Below are 15,391 nucleotides of genomic sequence, written 5' to 3'. Positions count from 1 at the left end.
CACTTCATCAGCGGACTGACTGGTGGATGGAGGGGAACATCCATGGTGTAACTGAGACGTGGTAGAAAATAGGAGGCAGAGCCTTGAGGGAGCAACAGGTCAGCTGGGGTGCACGTCATGCAAAGAGAAATCTTGTTCTCTCCCCTTCCTGTTTCTGAGTGTTTTGGCACTAAGCCCTTTCCACCTCCATGTTCCGTCCAGTACAGCAATGGGGCCAAGTGACCATGGAAATCTCTGACACCATGAACTGCTTTGGCATGGCTTCATGTGTATCCAGCCCTTCCTCCAAAGGTGCCCCTGACAGGATTTCAGACAAATCGTCTCACAAATACTTTTCCACATGAGAACGGACTCCTAATAAAACACCTCTCCACTGTGAGTGGCCCCAGCAGGCACAGCCTGGGTGAGATCTCTCAGAAACAGGCATCAAGGGCAAAGTCTACGGCCCCCGTGCCTGTGACTTTTAGTCTGATTCCCTTCTTTCGGAGACATTGAGCAGGTAAGACTTCCCCTTCCCCAGACAGTGGTCACTCCTGGGGAGGATCTCCCATGCACACACAGCTGTGCCATGAGGTCGTCTGGTCACAGTGTGTCCTACCATCTTATTCACAGCAAGAGATATAGCAGGCATTTTCACACTTAACAGATGAAGAAGTGACAGGGACAGAAGGTGAAAGTACCCGGACAGAGCTGTGGGTGACCACAGATGCCTCAGAGCTGGCTTCAGCTCAGGACACATCAGACAGGATGCTGGGTAGCCAGCTCCTATGGGACACGGGAGAAAGCCTTCAAGGTGCCCAGTGCTGGTGGAGCACAGAGAGGCTGTGTACTGGGAGCACAGGAAGCTCCATGGTGTGAACTACATTTCCTGAAGAGAAGCCGTCTGGCTGTGAACAAGAACTCCTTGGAAGGAGTCTGGGTCTGCAGACACCGAGCAGACGACTGGAATCCCAGTGCTGTGGGGAGACTGGAATTCTGTAGGCTCAGAGGCTAATTGCTTTGTCTTAGGCTAGTTTTACCTTCTAGAACGGTCAAGCCTTGCCCCACTCAGTATCTGAACTAATTACCTCATGATAATAAAAATCTATTAGAAGCTAGTAACTTAGCAGGCCTCTGGCTTCTCCCAGTCTATGAGCTGAGAATGTCGTCAGTTAACATCTCAGGCTTACAGGACAGCTCCCTCATCTTGTTCTTGTCTCTCTGACCACCAACACCACCACTGCATTTTAAAATTGCTTTATGACTTTCTTTGTTCTGTGAAACTATAAAAACTTAAACTGCTTCCAGGTGGACCATAGACTTGGGTAACCCATGTCTGTGTTCCAGAGCCATGGTCACTCACAACAGCTGCAGAATCCCTTGTTTAAGATGATGACAGCTGTTTGTTTTTTTTTTTTGTTTTTTTTTTTTTTTTTTTTTTTTATGCTGACAGTGAGAACCACAGAGACCAGAGATGCCCAGGAAGACAGTGACCATCAGATTCAGGGGCTTATTCCTGGGGCAGGCCACACTCCTGTCCTTGTCAATGGCTCACAGTGGCCAATGCAGGAAGAGGAAGAGCGTCCACACAGGGAGTCTAGTTCAAGGGGAAGAAAGCAACCCAGATGACACTCTGAGAGGCTGGAAGACGCCATGACTGACATGTAATATGGTGTGACGCTTAGTGGCTGCCAACTCCCTGTTGGGGCTTCAAGGTCCAGCATATATTTCAGAGTTTCCTTAAGTGTCACCTTCATCGCAGAGAGCATCCCAAACTTGCAATTGGGATTCTCATGGAAGATTTCACAGAAACAGCATAGAGTTGACAGAAACCCTCAAAGTTCCTGGGCCCATGGCCATACTGCAGGTTGGTGAGGGTTGAGCAGGGCTGTGGAGACAGCTCAGGTACCCACTGTCTACCTCCTGGAGGACGTCTCTGCAGTGCCTCAGAATCACCTGTTTAGATAACGCACACTGTTCACTGAATTAAACAGTGATAAACACTGGCCAGTTCCTTCAGTCTATCCAGGAGCCAGAGAGGACAGATTGGGGAGCCAGGACTGTGGACTCTTCAGTACAGGGGTTGGGGCTGGGGTGAGCCCAGCAAGCCCAGAAGTGGTACCCCTGCAGCCTGCCCCACTGTCCCCCAAAATCTCTACCTCACCTTCCACCTGCAGTAGAGGTGGGAATTGCTACCTCTATTTTCAGTTTTTGACCAATAACACACGAACCAGTCCCCAAATGATTTGTAAGCCCGTTTTCACTAAAAATGCTTTTCAGGAAATATCAAGAACTCTTGCCAACTTCCTAAATAATGGAACCTAACAAGTGATAAGATGTTACGGGATTAGAAAGGTTAGGACGAGAAGTTAATCACGCGCAACCAGGCTGCCAGCACCATTTGCACAAACCCTGCCAACTGCTAGCTGCCCGGCAGAAACTGCCCTAGTGGGTGAGACGTTTAGCAGCTCACTCGCTGTGTCCCACTTTTCAGAACACGGCTGTTGGAGTCATTTCCCTGACTGAGTTTCGCTTTAAATGCACACAAGGAAGACAGGAGGAGTCTCCCAGGGAATCTGCACAAGAGCCAGGAAGCTTTGAGCCCACGGTCCTCAAGGTTACTAGAGGCCACCTCCCTGGGCAGTAAGAGGTCAGGGTCCTTCTTAGGCTCTATGCCTCAGTCCTAGCCTGAGGCAGTGGGATTCAGCACACCTGCAGCCATTGGGTGCAGGATGCTATAATCAGGGCACTTCATTCCCTCTGTGGCAAGCTGTCATCAGGACTCCTCCCTGCCCCCCAAGCCGAGATAATGAGAAAGCCGGTTTCCGATTGCCAGGTCCTGAGGTCATATTCTTTTCCAAACCCGTCTTCAGTCAACTGGTTACACTTGAGTGCTAACATCCTTGGTCCTCAAGGAAAGGACCAAGTCTCTTCTTGCTCCTTCCATTCTGCTTGCAGCCCCTGTCCACTGACCATATTTTAAAATACATTAAAGCATTAGGTTTGGCCATATGCAGTCACGAACAGGGAAGGCTGTAACGTGGGACGGACGCCTGGGGATCCATCCTATCCACGACCCTGTTCACCATTCACGTCTCTCTCCTTTTTACCCAAGCCTTCAGAAGAGAATGTATTTTGCTTTATTTTTTTTTTTTATCCACACATGCTACCCTATACCTAAAAGGTCACTGGGGAGTGCCCACCATCACAGGGGGTTCCTCTCCACCTCTCAGACCCTGGCTTCAGATGAAGGGGCAGCCTCAGCCAAGGTTGGTTCTCTGGCTTGCTAGGGCAAGAGTGCAGATCCCCCCTCCCCCAGAGGGGAGCAGGTAGCATCATTCACACCCGGTGGTCTAATGGGGAGACCACCGCCAAGGAGACAGAGTCGGGAGCCTGGGCAGGGACGCTCTGCTGGGCATCCAGAGAATGAATCTGGAGAGCCAGATCAGCTTTAAACTCATCTCAATGAAACCCACCATGTACACCGTGTGTGTGTGTGTGTGTGTGTGTGTGTGTGTGTGTGTGTGTGTATGTAAGATGGAGCACGGATGGAGCACACCAGGACACTATCTTTCTAGCTCCACTCCAAGGGGCCATCCTAGACTCCAGGCATGTTTGCATTCTGACACAGGTGGCTTCATGTTTTTGCTTGCTTGACTGCTTGCTTTTGAGACACTCTCCTGAGCTCAGGGTGGCCTTGATTGTTCTGTATCAGAGAATGACCTCGAATGCGTGGTCTTCCTGCCTGCACCTCCGAGGTAGAGCTGACAGACACCTAGCTGCAGCTCTGCTTCTAAGCGCTGAAGAACATGCTACAGAGCAGGCACAGGGCCCTGGCACATAAGCCGGAAAAGAGACCTTCGAGGATGCCGAGAGAGGCATGGCCCGGATGGTGGGAGACAGAAGTAATAGAATGCCTACCAATCAGGTGAGCCACGCTGATGGTGTTGGGGAAGGCTGGAGGACCCAGAAGGCAAGCATGGGTGGACTTAGAGGACTCAGAGAACGGTCATTTGGGAGGCGGAGCCTCCTCGACCCATTCCCAGGAGTGGCACAGCTCCATCCTGCATACAAGGAAGTGATTTTCTGCAGAAAAGCCAGCTCTTAACCACAGTGAAGAAGGAATGCAGGAAGAGTTTCAGCGTCAGGGACCCTCAGGCTGGACTCAGTCCAATCTCTGCCAAGTCAGAACAGAGCCTCAGGAGGGTTGGCTCCGCAGCAAGAGCAGCCCCATGGTGAGGATGGGCCTGCCTCAAAGCCTGACCAAGGAAGGAGCAAGGTCCAGAGGCCACCGCTCTGGGCAGGGGCCGTTCACAATGTCACTTCGCACAGGCAGCTGACTTGAATGGTAGGTGTCTGACGGGCCAGCTGGGATCCCTGAAACGGGCCTCTCCACGGATACTTTTGAGGCCTCCCACACCAGAGAGTGAAGTGGGTAACCACAGAGTTTTGGGGACTACTTGGCCAAACACGCTATTGTGGTGAAATGTTGAAATGAAGAAGGCCGAAGAAAGGGCCAGATCACACACACTGTGGCAAGCGAGCTGGAAAACAGGCTTATCAGTGTTTACCCAGCATGGTCCAAACCTCAGCGTGACCTCAGGGACAGCAGAGCGTTGACAGACTAGACACGGCCTCCTGTGCCTGAGGCTCCTGCCATCGGAATGGCAGAGAAATGGCACTGGGGAACTAAGCTTGTAAAACGGCTCTCAGACTGGCCAGTCACCCTTCACCTAGCTCCAGAGGCACTCAGGGGTGAAAAGCATACCACGTTCACGACTGCTCACAATAGCTACTCAGGGCATGAAGCCCATGCACTCATTTGCATTAAGGGCAAGCACGTGCTAGGCCATCAGAGCCTGGACTCTTGACTCAGCCTGGACACAGACATCTCTGACGAGTGCCCAGCGAAGCTGTCCAGCCATGAGTGAGAACACTTGATGAAGACATTCACTACGGCCCTGGTGTGTCAGACTACCCAGACAGAAGGCAGAGGAGTGGCTTCCGGGGTCTGGGACTAGGGATGAGTTTGGACAGGTAAGAGATCCAGAGTTGGTGTGTGTGTGTTATGAGGGCACATTTTATGCACTAAATGTTTAGACAGAAGTGCGGCCTTTATTTTGTCACTACAAAAATTAATGATTTAAAAATATAAGTTTTGACACGTAAGTTACATCACTTCAAAGGGCTTCTGGAATAATCTGGGAAAGGTAACCAGAAAGGAAGAGGGCAGGGCTCAGGAGCCGTGACCCTGTCAAGTCAGGAGCTGTGAGCCTGTCAAGAGGTCACGGCACGCTCACTCAAGGGCTTCCTGATCACAGCCCTTGTCTGTCACAGAAACAGGAGAGTGTCTGGGTGCTTTCGCTCCGAGCCTGTCCTTAGATCATCTGCTGGAGTCATCACAAGGGGCCACTGCCTGGAGTCACTGGTTTAGCAGCACTCTGGACTCCATGGCTCTGGGTCAGGAAGGACAGACGGCCATACAGAGAGAACAAAGGAGTGAAGAGTTATGTGAGACAGGGTGGAGATCTGTGGAGTGATGCCCAGCTCCAGAGCCCGGGGTGGCTCCCACTGCCCTGTGTGGTGGCAAGCTCAGGACACGCCATGCCCACATAGGGGTGACAAAGCCTGATCTTGAGCCAGGCTTTCTGCCTTACAGTCCTTGTCTCATGGGACATACTGACAGGTTTTCCTGTCAGGGAAGTTTGGACAATGAATTCAGAGCAGCCAGGTCAGTGTCAACCTGGGACTGACCAGCTGGCTGCTCCCAGGACAGCCTTAACCAAGCACCTGTGAGGCTCATTCGGAAGCCTAAGGAAGTCCAGCAAGTACCAACTGGTGCCCATTGGCACAAGGATCACATGACCAAAGCGGACTGAGCCCCAAGGGACTCGTCACACTCCAGCTAGAGTAAACAGTGCTAAGGGGGTTTCCCTCAAACAGCCCCTCATGGACTTCTTGGGGAGCCCCCCTTTTGCACAGCCCTTTGATGGCAGCCTCTCTCCAACCACCCCCTCTCAGTCTGGACCAGACCCTGGGAGAAGCAGAAACATGTGGCTCATGATGAAAAAGGGCCCATCCCTGGCTCCCACTTGGGGTCCACCAGAAGACTGGACTCTAGCTGTTCCTTGAGGACAGGGTCACCAACACAGAGAGACAGAAACTGAAACACAAGCCACAGACCTCAGGTAGAGCCACCATAAGAGATACTATCTCTCCTTCAGCCAAGGCAGATGGTATGGGTCACAATACTGGGTCCAGAGAGCCCTGAGCCATGGTTGCCAGGCAAAGCACTATTCCTTAGAAGCTAGCATAAGAGTGCTAGCCTAAACCTTAGACTGTTACCGCAGACACCCTGAACAAGACACCCAGCATTGTTCCTGTCTAAAGAAGATACAGGGACTGAGTGGAGCAGAGACAGAAGGAAAGGCCATCCAGTGACTGCCTCACCTGGGGATCCACCCCATCTGCAGACACCAAACCCAGACACTATGGCTGATGCAAAAAGGGCTTGCTGACAGGAACCTGGTAAAGCTGTCCCCCGAGAGGCCCTGCCAGAGCCTGACCAATACAGATGGGGATGCTCACAGCCAACTACTGGACTGAGCACGGGGACCTCAAGAGAAGAGTTAGAAAAAGGACTGAAGGAGTTGAAGGGGTTTGCAATGCCATAGGAAGAACAACAATATCAACCAACCAGAACTCCAGAGCACCCAGGGACTAAACTACCAACCAAAGAGTACACATGGAGGGACCCATGGTTCCAGCCGCATATGTAGCAGAGGATGGCTTTGTCAGGCATCAATGGGAGGGGAGGTCCTTGGTCCCATGGAGGCTTGATGGCCCAGTATAGGGGGATGCTAGGGTGGTGAGGTGGGAGTGGGTGGGTGGAGCACCCTCATAGAGACAGGGGAGGAGGGGTGGGATAGGGTGTTTGCAGAGGGGAAACCAGTAAGAAGGACAACATTTTGAAATGCAAACAAATAAAGTAACCAAAAAGAAAAAAGAAAAAAGACATACAGCTCTGGACAAGGATCCCAGTGGGGGTAGCCTTGGAGCACAGCGCCTCAAATGCTAGCCAAGGCTTGGCCAGAAGATTGAAGGATGGCAGGAAGGTGTGTGTGTGAGCCTGATTGCCTCCCCCCCACAGTGGGATGCTCACACCCGCTCGGCCTGCTGTGTGCTTTCCTCTGGGGCTCAGGGTGGGAAGGCACAGGTAAAAGTGCGCAGACCCGAGGCGCACTCGGTCTCCTTTCATATACTGCTGACCTGGTAGGCTGGCCAGGGCCATGGACCAACACACTAGCCTGATGCAGAGACGGACCCTGGGAAAAGCCGATGCCCTGGAAGGCTGGGGGTTCACACTATATGGCCCTAATTCTATTATTTCTGGTAATGTGGAGCTGGTCTGCATGGTTAAGATAAAACATACCAAATTAAAGCAACAGTACCAAAAAAAGGGAAGCAAAGACGACAAATGTTTCCCCTTCTGGTGTGCTGTGCTTTATTTAAAATCCAAAGAAACACGTCTCATAATCTCTAAGCAGAGCCAGCTTCTTCTTATGACACTAACAGGTTAACCCATGACAACCCTCGGCACCTCCAGGGGCTCAGCGACTCATTCTGGTGCCCAGTGGCTCAGCTCAGGACTTTAGAGTCTAATCGTCATCTGGGATCACAGAGAGGCTTGGGCCGCCAGCACCTACCTGAGGCTGTGGCCGTCGTGGCCTCTGCTTTGTCGGGAACCAGCCTGATGCCATCAGACACGTCCACCTGGTGATCGGCCTCCTCCCTTGAGGCCCCATCGCACTGTGGTGACGAAGGATTGCTTCTAGCGTGTTCCTTGCAGAAGATGAAGCACCAGCAGTCGGACATGAGGCTGTGATGTCAGAGGAAAATGAAGTCAGGTTGCAGGAGATCGAAGGATTGCTTCTTTGGACAAGAACAAAACCACCAGCTATGGTCTTTAGCGTTTATTCTGAATTAAATATAAGATGTGTAAAGTTAAGTTTATTGTGTGAATTTCAACAGCTTGTAGCAGGCTGTCTTGATATTCAGTTAAAAAAAAAACAGCTTTTGCTTGTAAATACTGACATAGTGGTTGTACGGGAAAAACAGTGCTTACTTCTGCATAGGAAGGGAAAGGGGGAAAACCTTAGAATTTCTCCTTGACATTTAGAGTCTTGATTCAAGGACACAAAAGTTCCTGTTCTCTGGCTTTCCGTGTTCGCCTCACTTTCAAAGCCAGGCTGGTGGCTCTTCAGATTACTCAAAACATTTTTAAATCCTCTAAGCAAAGTGAAGGCTCTCAGGTCCAGAACAAACATTACCGTGTTTCTTCCTCCAGGGGAGATCTGGCCAACACCTTGCTTGGTGAAGCTTCTGGAGAAATGATCTTGAATTTAAAGAGAAAGTATCACACTTTCAGAGGCACCATGGCTAGTTTTACCTGCCCTGGGGTGACCACTCCCTGGCCTCCATAGGACTCCTCTCTGTGGCTCAGCACACTTCTGAGAGGAGAGTGGAGTGCTTCTATGTACACTGTCTCGGCTCTCCACAGGAAACCTATCTTCTACAGTGACATCCCTCTCAGCTTGCCTCAAGCTCTGAGTCCCCCTGCCCCAGGCTACAGACACCTCGCTTCAGTCCTTCCTTCCCCAGTTCCTGCCACTGTCTGCAGGAGACACCTTCCTGGACAGGTTGGATGATTAAGATTCCCAACTTCAAAATTCCTGCGCAACCTCCTTCTCAGCACAGGTCTGACCTCTCTTTTCAGAGAAAAACCACGTCAGAATCAGAGGCCTTTCTTTGTTTGGGCTCAGCTGCCTGTCCCTCCTGGGGTCTGGCTAGTGGTGGGTAAAGATTTATATGGAGATGTCTGGCCTGAGAAATGTGATCTGGGGGGCTAGGGCCCCGAGAACCTCTGTTCACAGTGTGACTCCTTCAAGGAGGAAGCAGGCTGCCTGGCCAGGGAATGCCCACGGTCCAGTAAGTAGCAATGCTTCCAGAAGTATCCAGCCAAGGCTGTGCTCCCTCCTGCCTCCTCCCCAACTCCCAGCCGGCTCTGGGAATGGGCAACTAACTGGCCTATCTGCCTATCTGACAAGAAACAAGTCCCTTTGTGGTTATAAATGCTGCCCGCTGTATCCTCTGTCACCCTATGCATGTCTGTTTTCTATGAAGTTTCTCAAGCTGTCCCTGTAATGGTCTGAGGACTGACCTTGGAGGGGGAAGGCTCTGGGGTGGGTGTTCTCTATGTGGCACTTCATATACACAGCATAGTTCTGTCTTGCTCTCCTCATCAGCATGTAGAGATTCTGGAAGAACAGAATTCCAAGGGCAAGTCACCCTTGACCAGAGACCTACTTCTGGGTTCTGTGAACCAAATTATGACTATAAAAAGTTGGAAGGGAAACTTCCCTGGTTGAAAAACAAACAAACATACCAACATGCAAACCCTCTAGTCTTTTAAATTCTAGTAAAGAGAATTTTAATCTTTGCTGGGGGTGTCAGTGTCCCAGACTTTTCTGGGAAGAGGCCAGGGTGATACTATCTATGTGTGTCCATACTTAAGGATGACTAAAGTTTGCTGGGGTGCCTCTGCCTCATGGCTGCCCAGAGCCTGTGGTTCTCTTCTCCCCTAGGTCATCCTTAGGCCCCAAGGAGGGTTGAGCTCCTCCCGCCCGCTGCTCCAGACAACCCTTCTCCAGCCATGTTATGTCCACAGCATCTCCTAGAATACTGTGTAAGAACAACCCTGGGAGTTAAAACTTGCTCATGCTCAGGCAGAGAGGGAGGCTGGGCGCAGCACAAGGGTGACAGGCAGTGGTGACTTTCCTGAGAGGCAGGAAGCCAGACGTTCACAGCTGGTGTTGACCAAGGGCACAGAAGGCCAGTCCTGACAATTGCATCCGTATGGACTCAGTTTTACAATCTCAAGGTTGGCACAACCCCAGGCACTAGACAGGCATCTGACAGCTTTCGGGTATTCTCTGTCCACTATGAAAAGCCAGCCTGGGTGGCCTAGGTCTCAGGTCCCTGCACTCTGGAGCCTCAATAGGTGTCACACACACAAGAGTGAGGCTAAACCACAGCTCTGAAAAGTCACCAGGTAGCTGGAGCTTGGCTATGCACAGTGAAGCGAGGCACAACCCCATCCCTGACTCACTGGTCGCTTGGGCAGTGTTTATTACACACCTGCCATTGTCTTTGTCAGAGTAAGTCCTGCCTTCTGGTGGGTGGCACAGAATGTAACACCAGACAAGACTCGGTGCCAATGCGTGCAAAGGAAGCAACACCCTCGGGGAGAGGTCACCGTGGCAGCCTGGGCCCCAGTGACTCTTTGCTTGCTGCCCACACAGAGCAGAAACAAAGTGCAGAGGCACCCCTCACATGAGTGACTCTGGTTTCAGCCCGCCACTCAAGATCATTAACACATCTCCCACTTCACCTCCCCCCTTGTCTCCTCATGCAGAGCCTCTTCCAGGCTGGTTTGTCCTCTGACAGAGAAATTGTGTGCAGAGTGCAGTCACTGTACCTGTGTCTGCTGTCGCTTCCCCTGGCAGATTTGTTCTGGTTTTATTCATCCATTTTTGGCAATTTCGGTAATGTATGCACACGGTGAATCGTCAGTCAGAGCCCTAGAGCGTCCCCAGCTGAAATGCTGCTTTCTGGGGCTGGCATTTTCTTAGATCTCGGAACACATCTGCCCTTTGGGGCTCCAAAGTCACCCTGAACATTCTGAAGGAGGGGAATTTCCTGTGATCCCCACAGAGCTCACTGGTGGTCGTGATTAATGACCGAACTACTCAACACTCTGTGCTCTGTGCTCTTGATCCATGGTTCATGGTGACTGGCTTTCTTGGGTGTCTGAGGGTCTCTTGGTATCTAGTTATGGTGTGTTCACTGACCTATTAAAGCCCCAAAGTTCTGAGACCTCCGTTTGACAGGGCCCGGAGGGAGTATCACTTCAGTTCCCCAGTCCTGTGGCAGCCTGAAGCCACGGGATGACCACAAAGCCTCCCCCTACTTAATCCCAAGCAATGGCCCATAGTATTCTGAAGCCACCACCCTATGCAGGTGGCACTGCTGTAAGAGACTTTCTCCCAGGTGTGGTGTCCCCCAAAGAGTGCCAAGTTTGTGTACCCACGTTGTGGGGCTCTTTCCAAGGAAAATATAGCAGCAGCCATTCTGTACCCAAATGCCAGGTCCCACAGAGAAAGGCTCCTATGACTTCCATAATATGCAGGGCAGACAGGGACCTGCTCATCAGGGCCAGGGTGTAAGTACCCACAGTGTCACACTGAGAGGACCATGGGAGATCAGAGGTGCTGTCCTGGCTACCCTCTCACCTGAACCAGGAAGGGTAAAGCCAGGGAGTGGCACAGATAGGCTGGGCACACATAGGACATGTTGTTCCTGTCCCTGCCATCCTCACACTGGTGACAGGCAGGTCCCTTGTTCCATCCTCACTTGAGAATCCTCTCTTTGCTTCATATTTCACCACATTTTCTAGAAATGAAATGAAGTAACCTTCAAGGAAGAGACCTCTGTACAGAGGTGACTAAGACGCCAGGCTTCACAAGACAAATATCTGCACTTGGGGGACCCTCAAACAGAGCTGGCCTAGCACCTATGAGAAGGGCATATCCACAAAAGACCTTGGCAATGTGGGGAGGGGACATTTTGTCCCCCTTCATGTTCTCAGACCTCTCCACTAAAGGAACTTAAGGTAGCTCTGCAGAGAGCTGATGGGTCAGAGATGTCTGATGACACAGAAACAAGGGGGCCCTTGGCACCAAAACTTTGTGCTCAGGCCTGTGGGTGGCTTCCATGGCCATCCTTGGTCCCTTACAGCTGTTACTCTCTGTAAGTCTTTTCTACCAGTCTCTGTTTCTACAGACGTGGCAAGGAAGCTGGAGCAGGTTTCTGCCATCTTCCTGGAGAGTAGTGGCTCTTGACCACACTGGCTAAGAGTCTGAGTGATCACTTCCCAAGCCTCGGCCGAGGAATTGCATGCAGGGCAAGATGACAAGCTAAAATACAACCTTGCCTTGGCCTGTAGGGCTCTGGAGGCCAGAAAGGCTAAGGACAAAGTGGAGGTCCTCTTGCTGCAACTGACCAAGGCTGTTGGCACAGCTTTGAAACCCTCCTCTGCAAGTTCAGGTCTTGAGACCAGCTCTGAGACAGACAGACCACTGGGGTCTATACTTAAGAAATCCTCCCCAGAATCCAGGGGCTCCTCCTCCAGGGGAGCAAGCTACTCTTACCTGACTAAGTGGTATCCTGCTGACTGGAAGAGAGAACCGTGCACACCCCACCCCCAGCCACCAAGGAGAAGGGGTGGTACTTTATTTTGGTGGTGACCTGCTGCCAGGGCCACACATCCTGGGGCCTCCCACTACCTCAAAGTACATCCTTTGGGCAGCAGGCCCACGGCTCTGCAGCTGTTTATGGGGGCAGAACTGGTCATGACCAGGAGGCTTCTAGAAAAGCCAGGTGGCACTCAGGGCTTGAGAGGGTCAAGAGTAACCATGCCAAGAGCCTGATTAAAAAGTAACTCCCACTGGGAGACTTTGGAGTGAGCGGAGAAAGTGACACAATTATTTTTAACCTACAGCCTAAGCTTGTTTTGGTAAAAAGGCAAAGCAGACAAGTCCAGCGATCAGCCAGAGGGCTAGGTGCTGCTCCAAGCCTCTCTGTCTATGGCACCTGTCCTGGACACTGGCCCAATCAGTGGGCTGGAAGGAGCTGGAGAGAACTTGGAGGGTGGTTCTGAGACTTGCCCAGGGGAGGCAAGAGCCCCGCCTCCAGCAGGTGACACCTCGCCTGGTGTGTATTGGGATTCCCCTTCCATGTGACACTGGGGGAGTGAGAGGAACCCCACTCTTAACAGTGGGAACACTTAGGGAGAACCCCCCTGCTCTGAGCCGGAGTTCCGGCCAGGAGGAGGTGAAATGTAGGGGAGAGAATCCCAGTCTAGTAGCAAAGCGATCCGGACAGGAATGGTTCTAGGCGGCGGGCTCGTTCCCACTCCCTTCTTCTGCCACCCCCACCCTCATTCCCGTAACCCCCTCCTTCTCTTTCGGTATCTCACCCCTCCTCTCTCCTTTGTCCCTCGTCGCCCCGACCCCGCGCACACCTGCTTGTGCTGGGGACTGTCTTCTCCTCATCCAGCGAGCTGACTTGCTTGCAGGTGCCACGCTCCCAGACTCCGCCCGCCAGTCGGTCTGGGGCCACTGAGACGGGGAGGGAGGAGACGGGAAGGCGGGAGCGGGAGCGCGGGTGGGGGAGGGGCGCTGGCGCTGGGGACCGAGGCGACCGTTGCCGCGGGACAGTGGGAAAGGGATCTCAAGGGAGGAGGTGGGGTATGGGCGGGGACTTGAGGGGAGGGGGCAAGAGCGGGGGTCCTAGGGAGGAGGTGGGGCAAGGGCGGGGTAGGAGCGGGCCCAGAAGAAGGGAGGTGCATGCATCTCCGGCTTAGCTCTCTCCTGTGGTTTTCTGAGCCCAGCCCAGCCAGCATTAAGGTGCACCTGTACCCTAACTCCCCATACCTCGGGATCCGCCCTGGGGTCCTCACCAGGCTTCTCAGCAGGACTGTAGGGAAGTTGTGTCCACTCTGAAGTCCCAGGTGACCAGGCTGGGCTTGCCTGCTCTCCCAAGATCCTTCCCTGCTGCTTCCAGGCGGAAGAACTGACGCGGGTGGGAACCCTTTGGCTTCAGACACGTTCCCTAAGCCTTTCTGGCCTCTGTTCCTGGCTGACCTGAGGGCGGAAGAGCAAGCTCCACTCGTCCACTCGCGTTGATCGCTTGAGGTTCTGTTCCGTGAGTAACCACCTGTAGGGAACTTTAAACGCCACTGCAAACGGTAGATTGCCTAATTCACCTAAACACAGGGGCACTCAGGACCCCCGCCCCCGCCCCTAGAGTCTCCTATTCGCTGGTCCCAAGGCAAGAGGGGTCAGTCTTCCGGTCTCCCAGTATTCATGTGCAGCTCCCCAGCTTTCTGCCCTGAGACAAACTTGGGTCTCTCAGGAAACACCAAAAAAGCACACTGTTTAAACCTGCATCTGCCAGGGCTCCAGGGCAAGCGTTCATCGTCATCAGGAATGTGCATTGGATGTAAACGTTTACAATGGGGAGTGGGGGTACCAATGGCTTGACTGGGTGGGTGGGAGAGGGGAGTCTCTTTGGATAGACAGATTCACCCCCCACGCCCCCAAAGAGGGAAGCAAACCAAACATGTGTGGGAACTGTAGCCATGGCTGGACCCACTTGAGGGGTGACAGTGGATGAGCTGAGGTGACAAGATAGACTCTCATCTGAGGATTGGAGTGACCGCACTAAAGGACCCTCGTCTTGTGTGGGTATGTCATTCCTGCGGTGGGTGTTCTTGGGCCAGCGTCAGTACTCTGTTCCCTCCAGGACTGGGCATTTGTCCTGCCCAGTCCTCAATGCAAGAGCTTGAGGGACAGGCAGAGAAAGGAACAGGGAATAGAGAGAAGCCATCAGACGACAAGGAAAGGAGGCTGGGCTGGGAAGGACTGTAAAGAGAGCCTTGGGCTCTCTTCCGTGACTTTTCTTTCTTTACTATATTTAGATCCTCTTAAAGATTTTCCTTTTGTTTTTGTTTTTCAAGACAGGGTTTCTCTGTGTAAGCCTGGCTGTCCTGGAAATCACTCTGTAGACCAGGCTGGCCTCGAACTCAGAAATCCGCCTGCCTCTGCCTCCCAAGTGCTGGGATTAAAGGTATGTGCCACCACTGCCCGGCAAAGATTTTCCTTTAAATTGTTTTATGTGTATGGATGTTTTGCCTGCATGTATGTCTGGGAACTTTGAGTGCCTAGTGTCCAGGGAGGTCAGGGGAGCATGTATGACCCCTGTGGAGTTGGGAGTTACAGATAGTTGTGAACTGCCACCTACGTACTGGAACATGAACCTGGGTTCTCTGGCAGAGCAAGCAGTGTTCTCCAGTTAGCTAGGGAGAAGGAAACATTGTCCTGTACTGACTGCCAGAAGCTACTGAGAGGCAGACCTGGGGTTACCTTCCTGGAGGTTTCCATACCCAAAAAGGTCAGACTGGACCTTCGGGAAGCATTAAAAAAAAACAAAAACAAAAACAAACTGTCTTTGTGTGTGTGCACATGCATATGCACTTATGCGTGGTGTGTGTGTGTGTGTGCGCGTGCCTCCATATGCAAGTCTTAAGACACACATGTGGAGGTCAGAGGACAACTTGTGGGAGTCCGTTCTCTTTACACTGTATAGGTCCTGGGGATTTAAGTCACGCCATCCAGCTAGATAGATAGTAAGTGCTCTTACCCCTGAGCCATCTAGCAACCTCAACATATGGTTCTTTAACTTTTAAAAGGCTAAGTTCCTGTTTCCCATGATGGCATCAAAGTCCCCATCT

At 52.1% G+C, this 15,391-nt stretch overlaps 1 protein-coding gene across 1 annotated transcript in view; it reads right to left on the bottom strand.

Moving 5' to 3' along the window:
* Positions 1-13,569, bottom strand: part of Mcf2l (MCF.2 cell line derived transforming sequence like) — a 143,993-nt gene extending 130,424 nt beyond the window's left edge. Inside the window, exons 1-3 of the mRNA XM_028766296.1 lie at positions 13,533-13,569; positions 13,076-13,217; positions 7,686-7,858 (exon numbers count right to left, since the gene is read on the bottom strand). Coding sequence (XP_028622129.1) covers positions 7,686-7,854 — 169 coding nt within the window. The 5' untranslated portion in view covers positions 7,855-7,858; positions 13,076-13,217; positions 13,533-13,569. The remainder of the gene's footprint in view (positions 1-7,685; positions 7,859-13,075; positions 13,218-13,532) is intronic.
* Between the last annotated feature and the right edge of the window lie 1,822 nt (positions 13,570-15,391).

The sequence above is a fragment of the Grammomys surdaster genome, unplaced genomic scaffold (genome assembly GCF_004785775.1).
Source record: "Grammomys surdaster isolate TR1022 unplaced genomic scaffold, NIH_TR_1.0 167, whole genome shotgun sequence".
Classification (NCBI taxonomy): domain Eukaryota; kingdom Metazoa; phylum Chordata; class Mammalia; order Rodentia; family Muridae; genus Grammomys; species Grammomys surdaster.
This window is presented reverse-complemented; position numbering and strand designations above follow the sequence as displayed.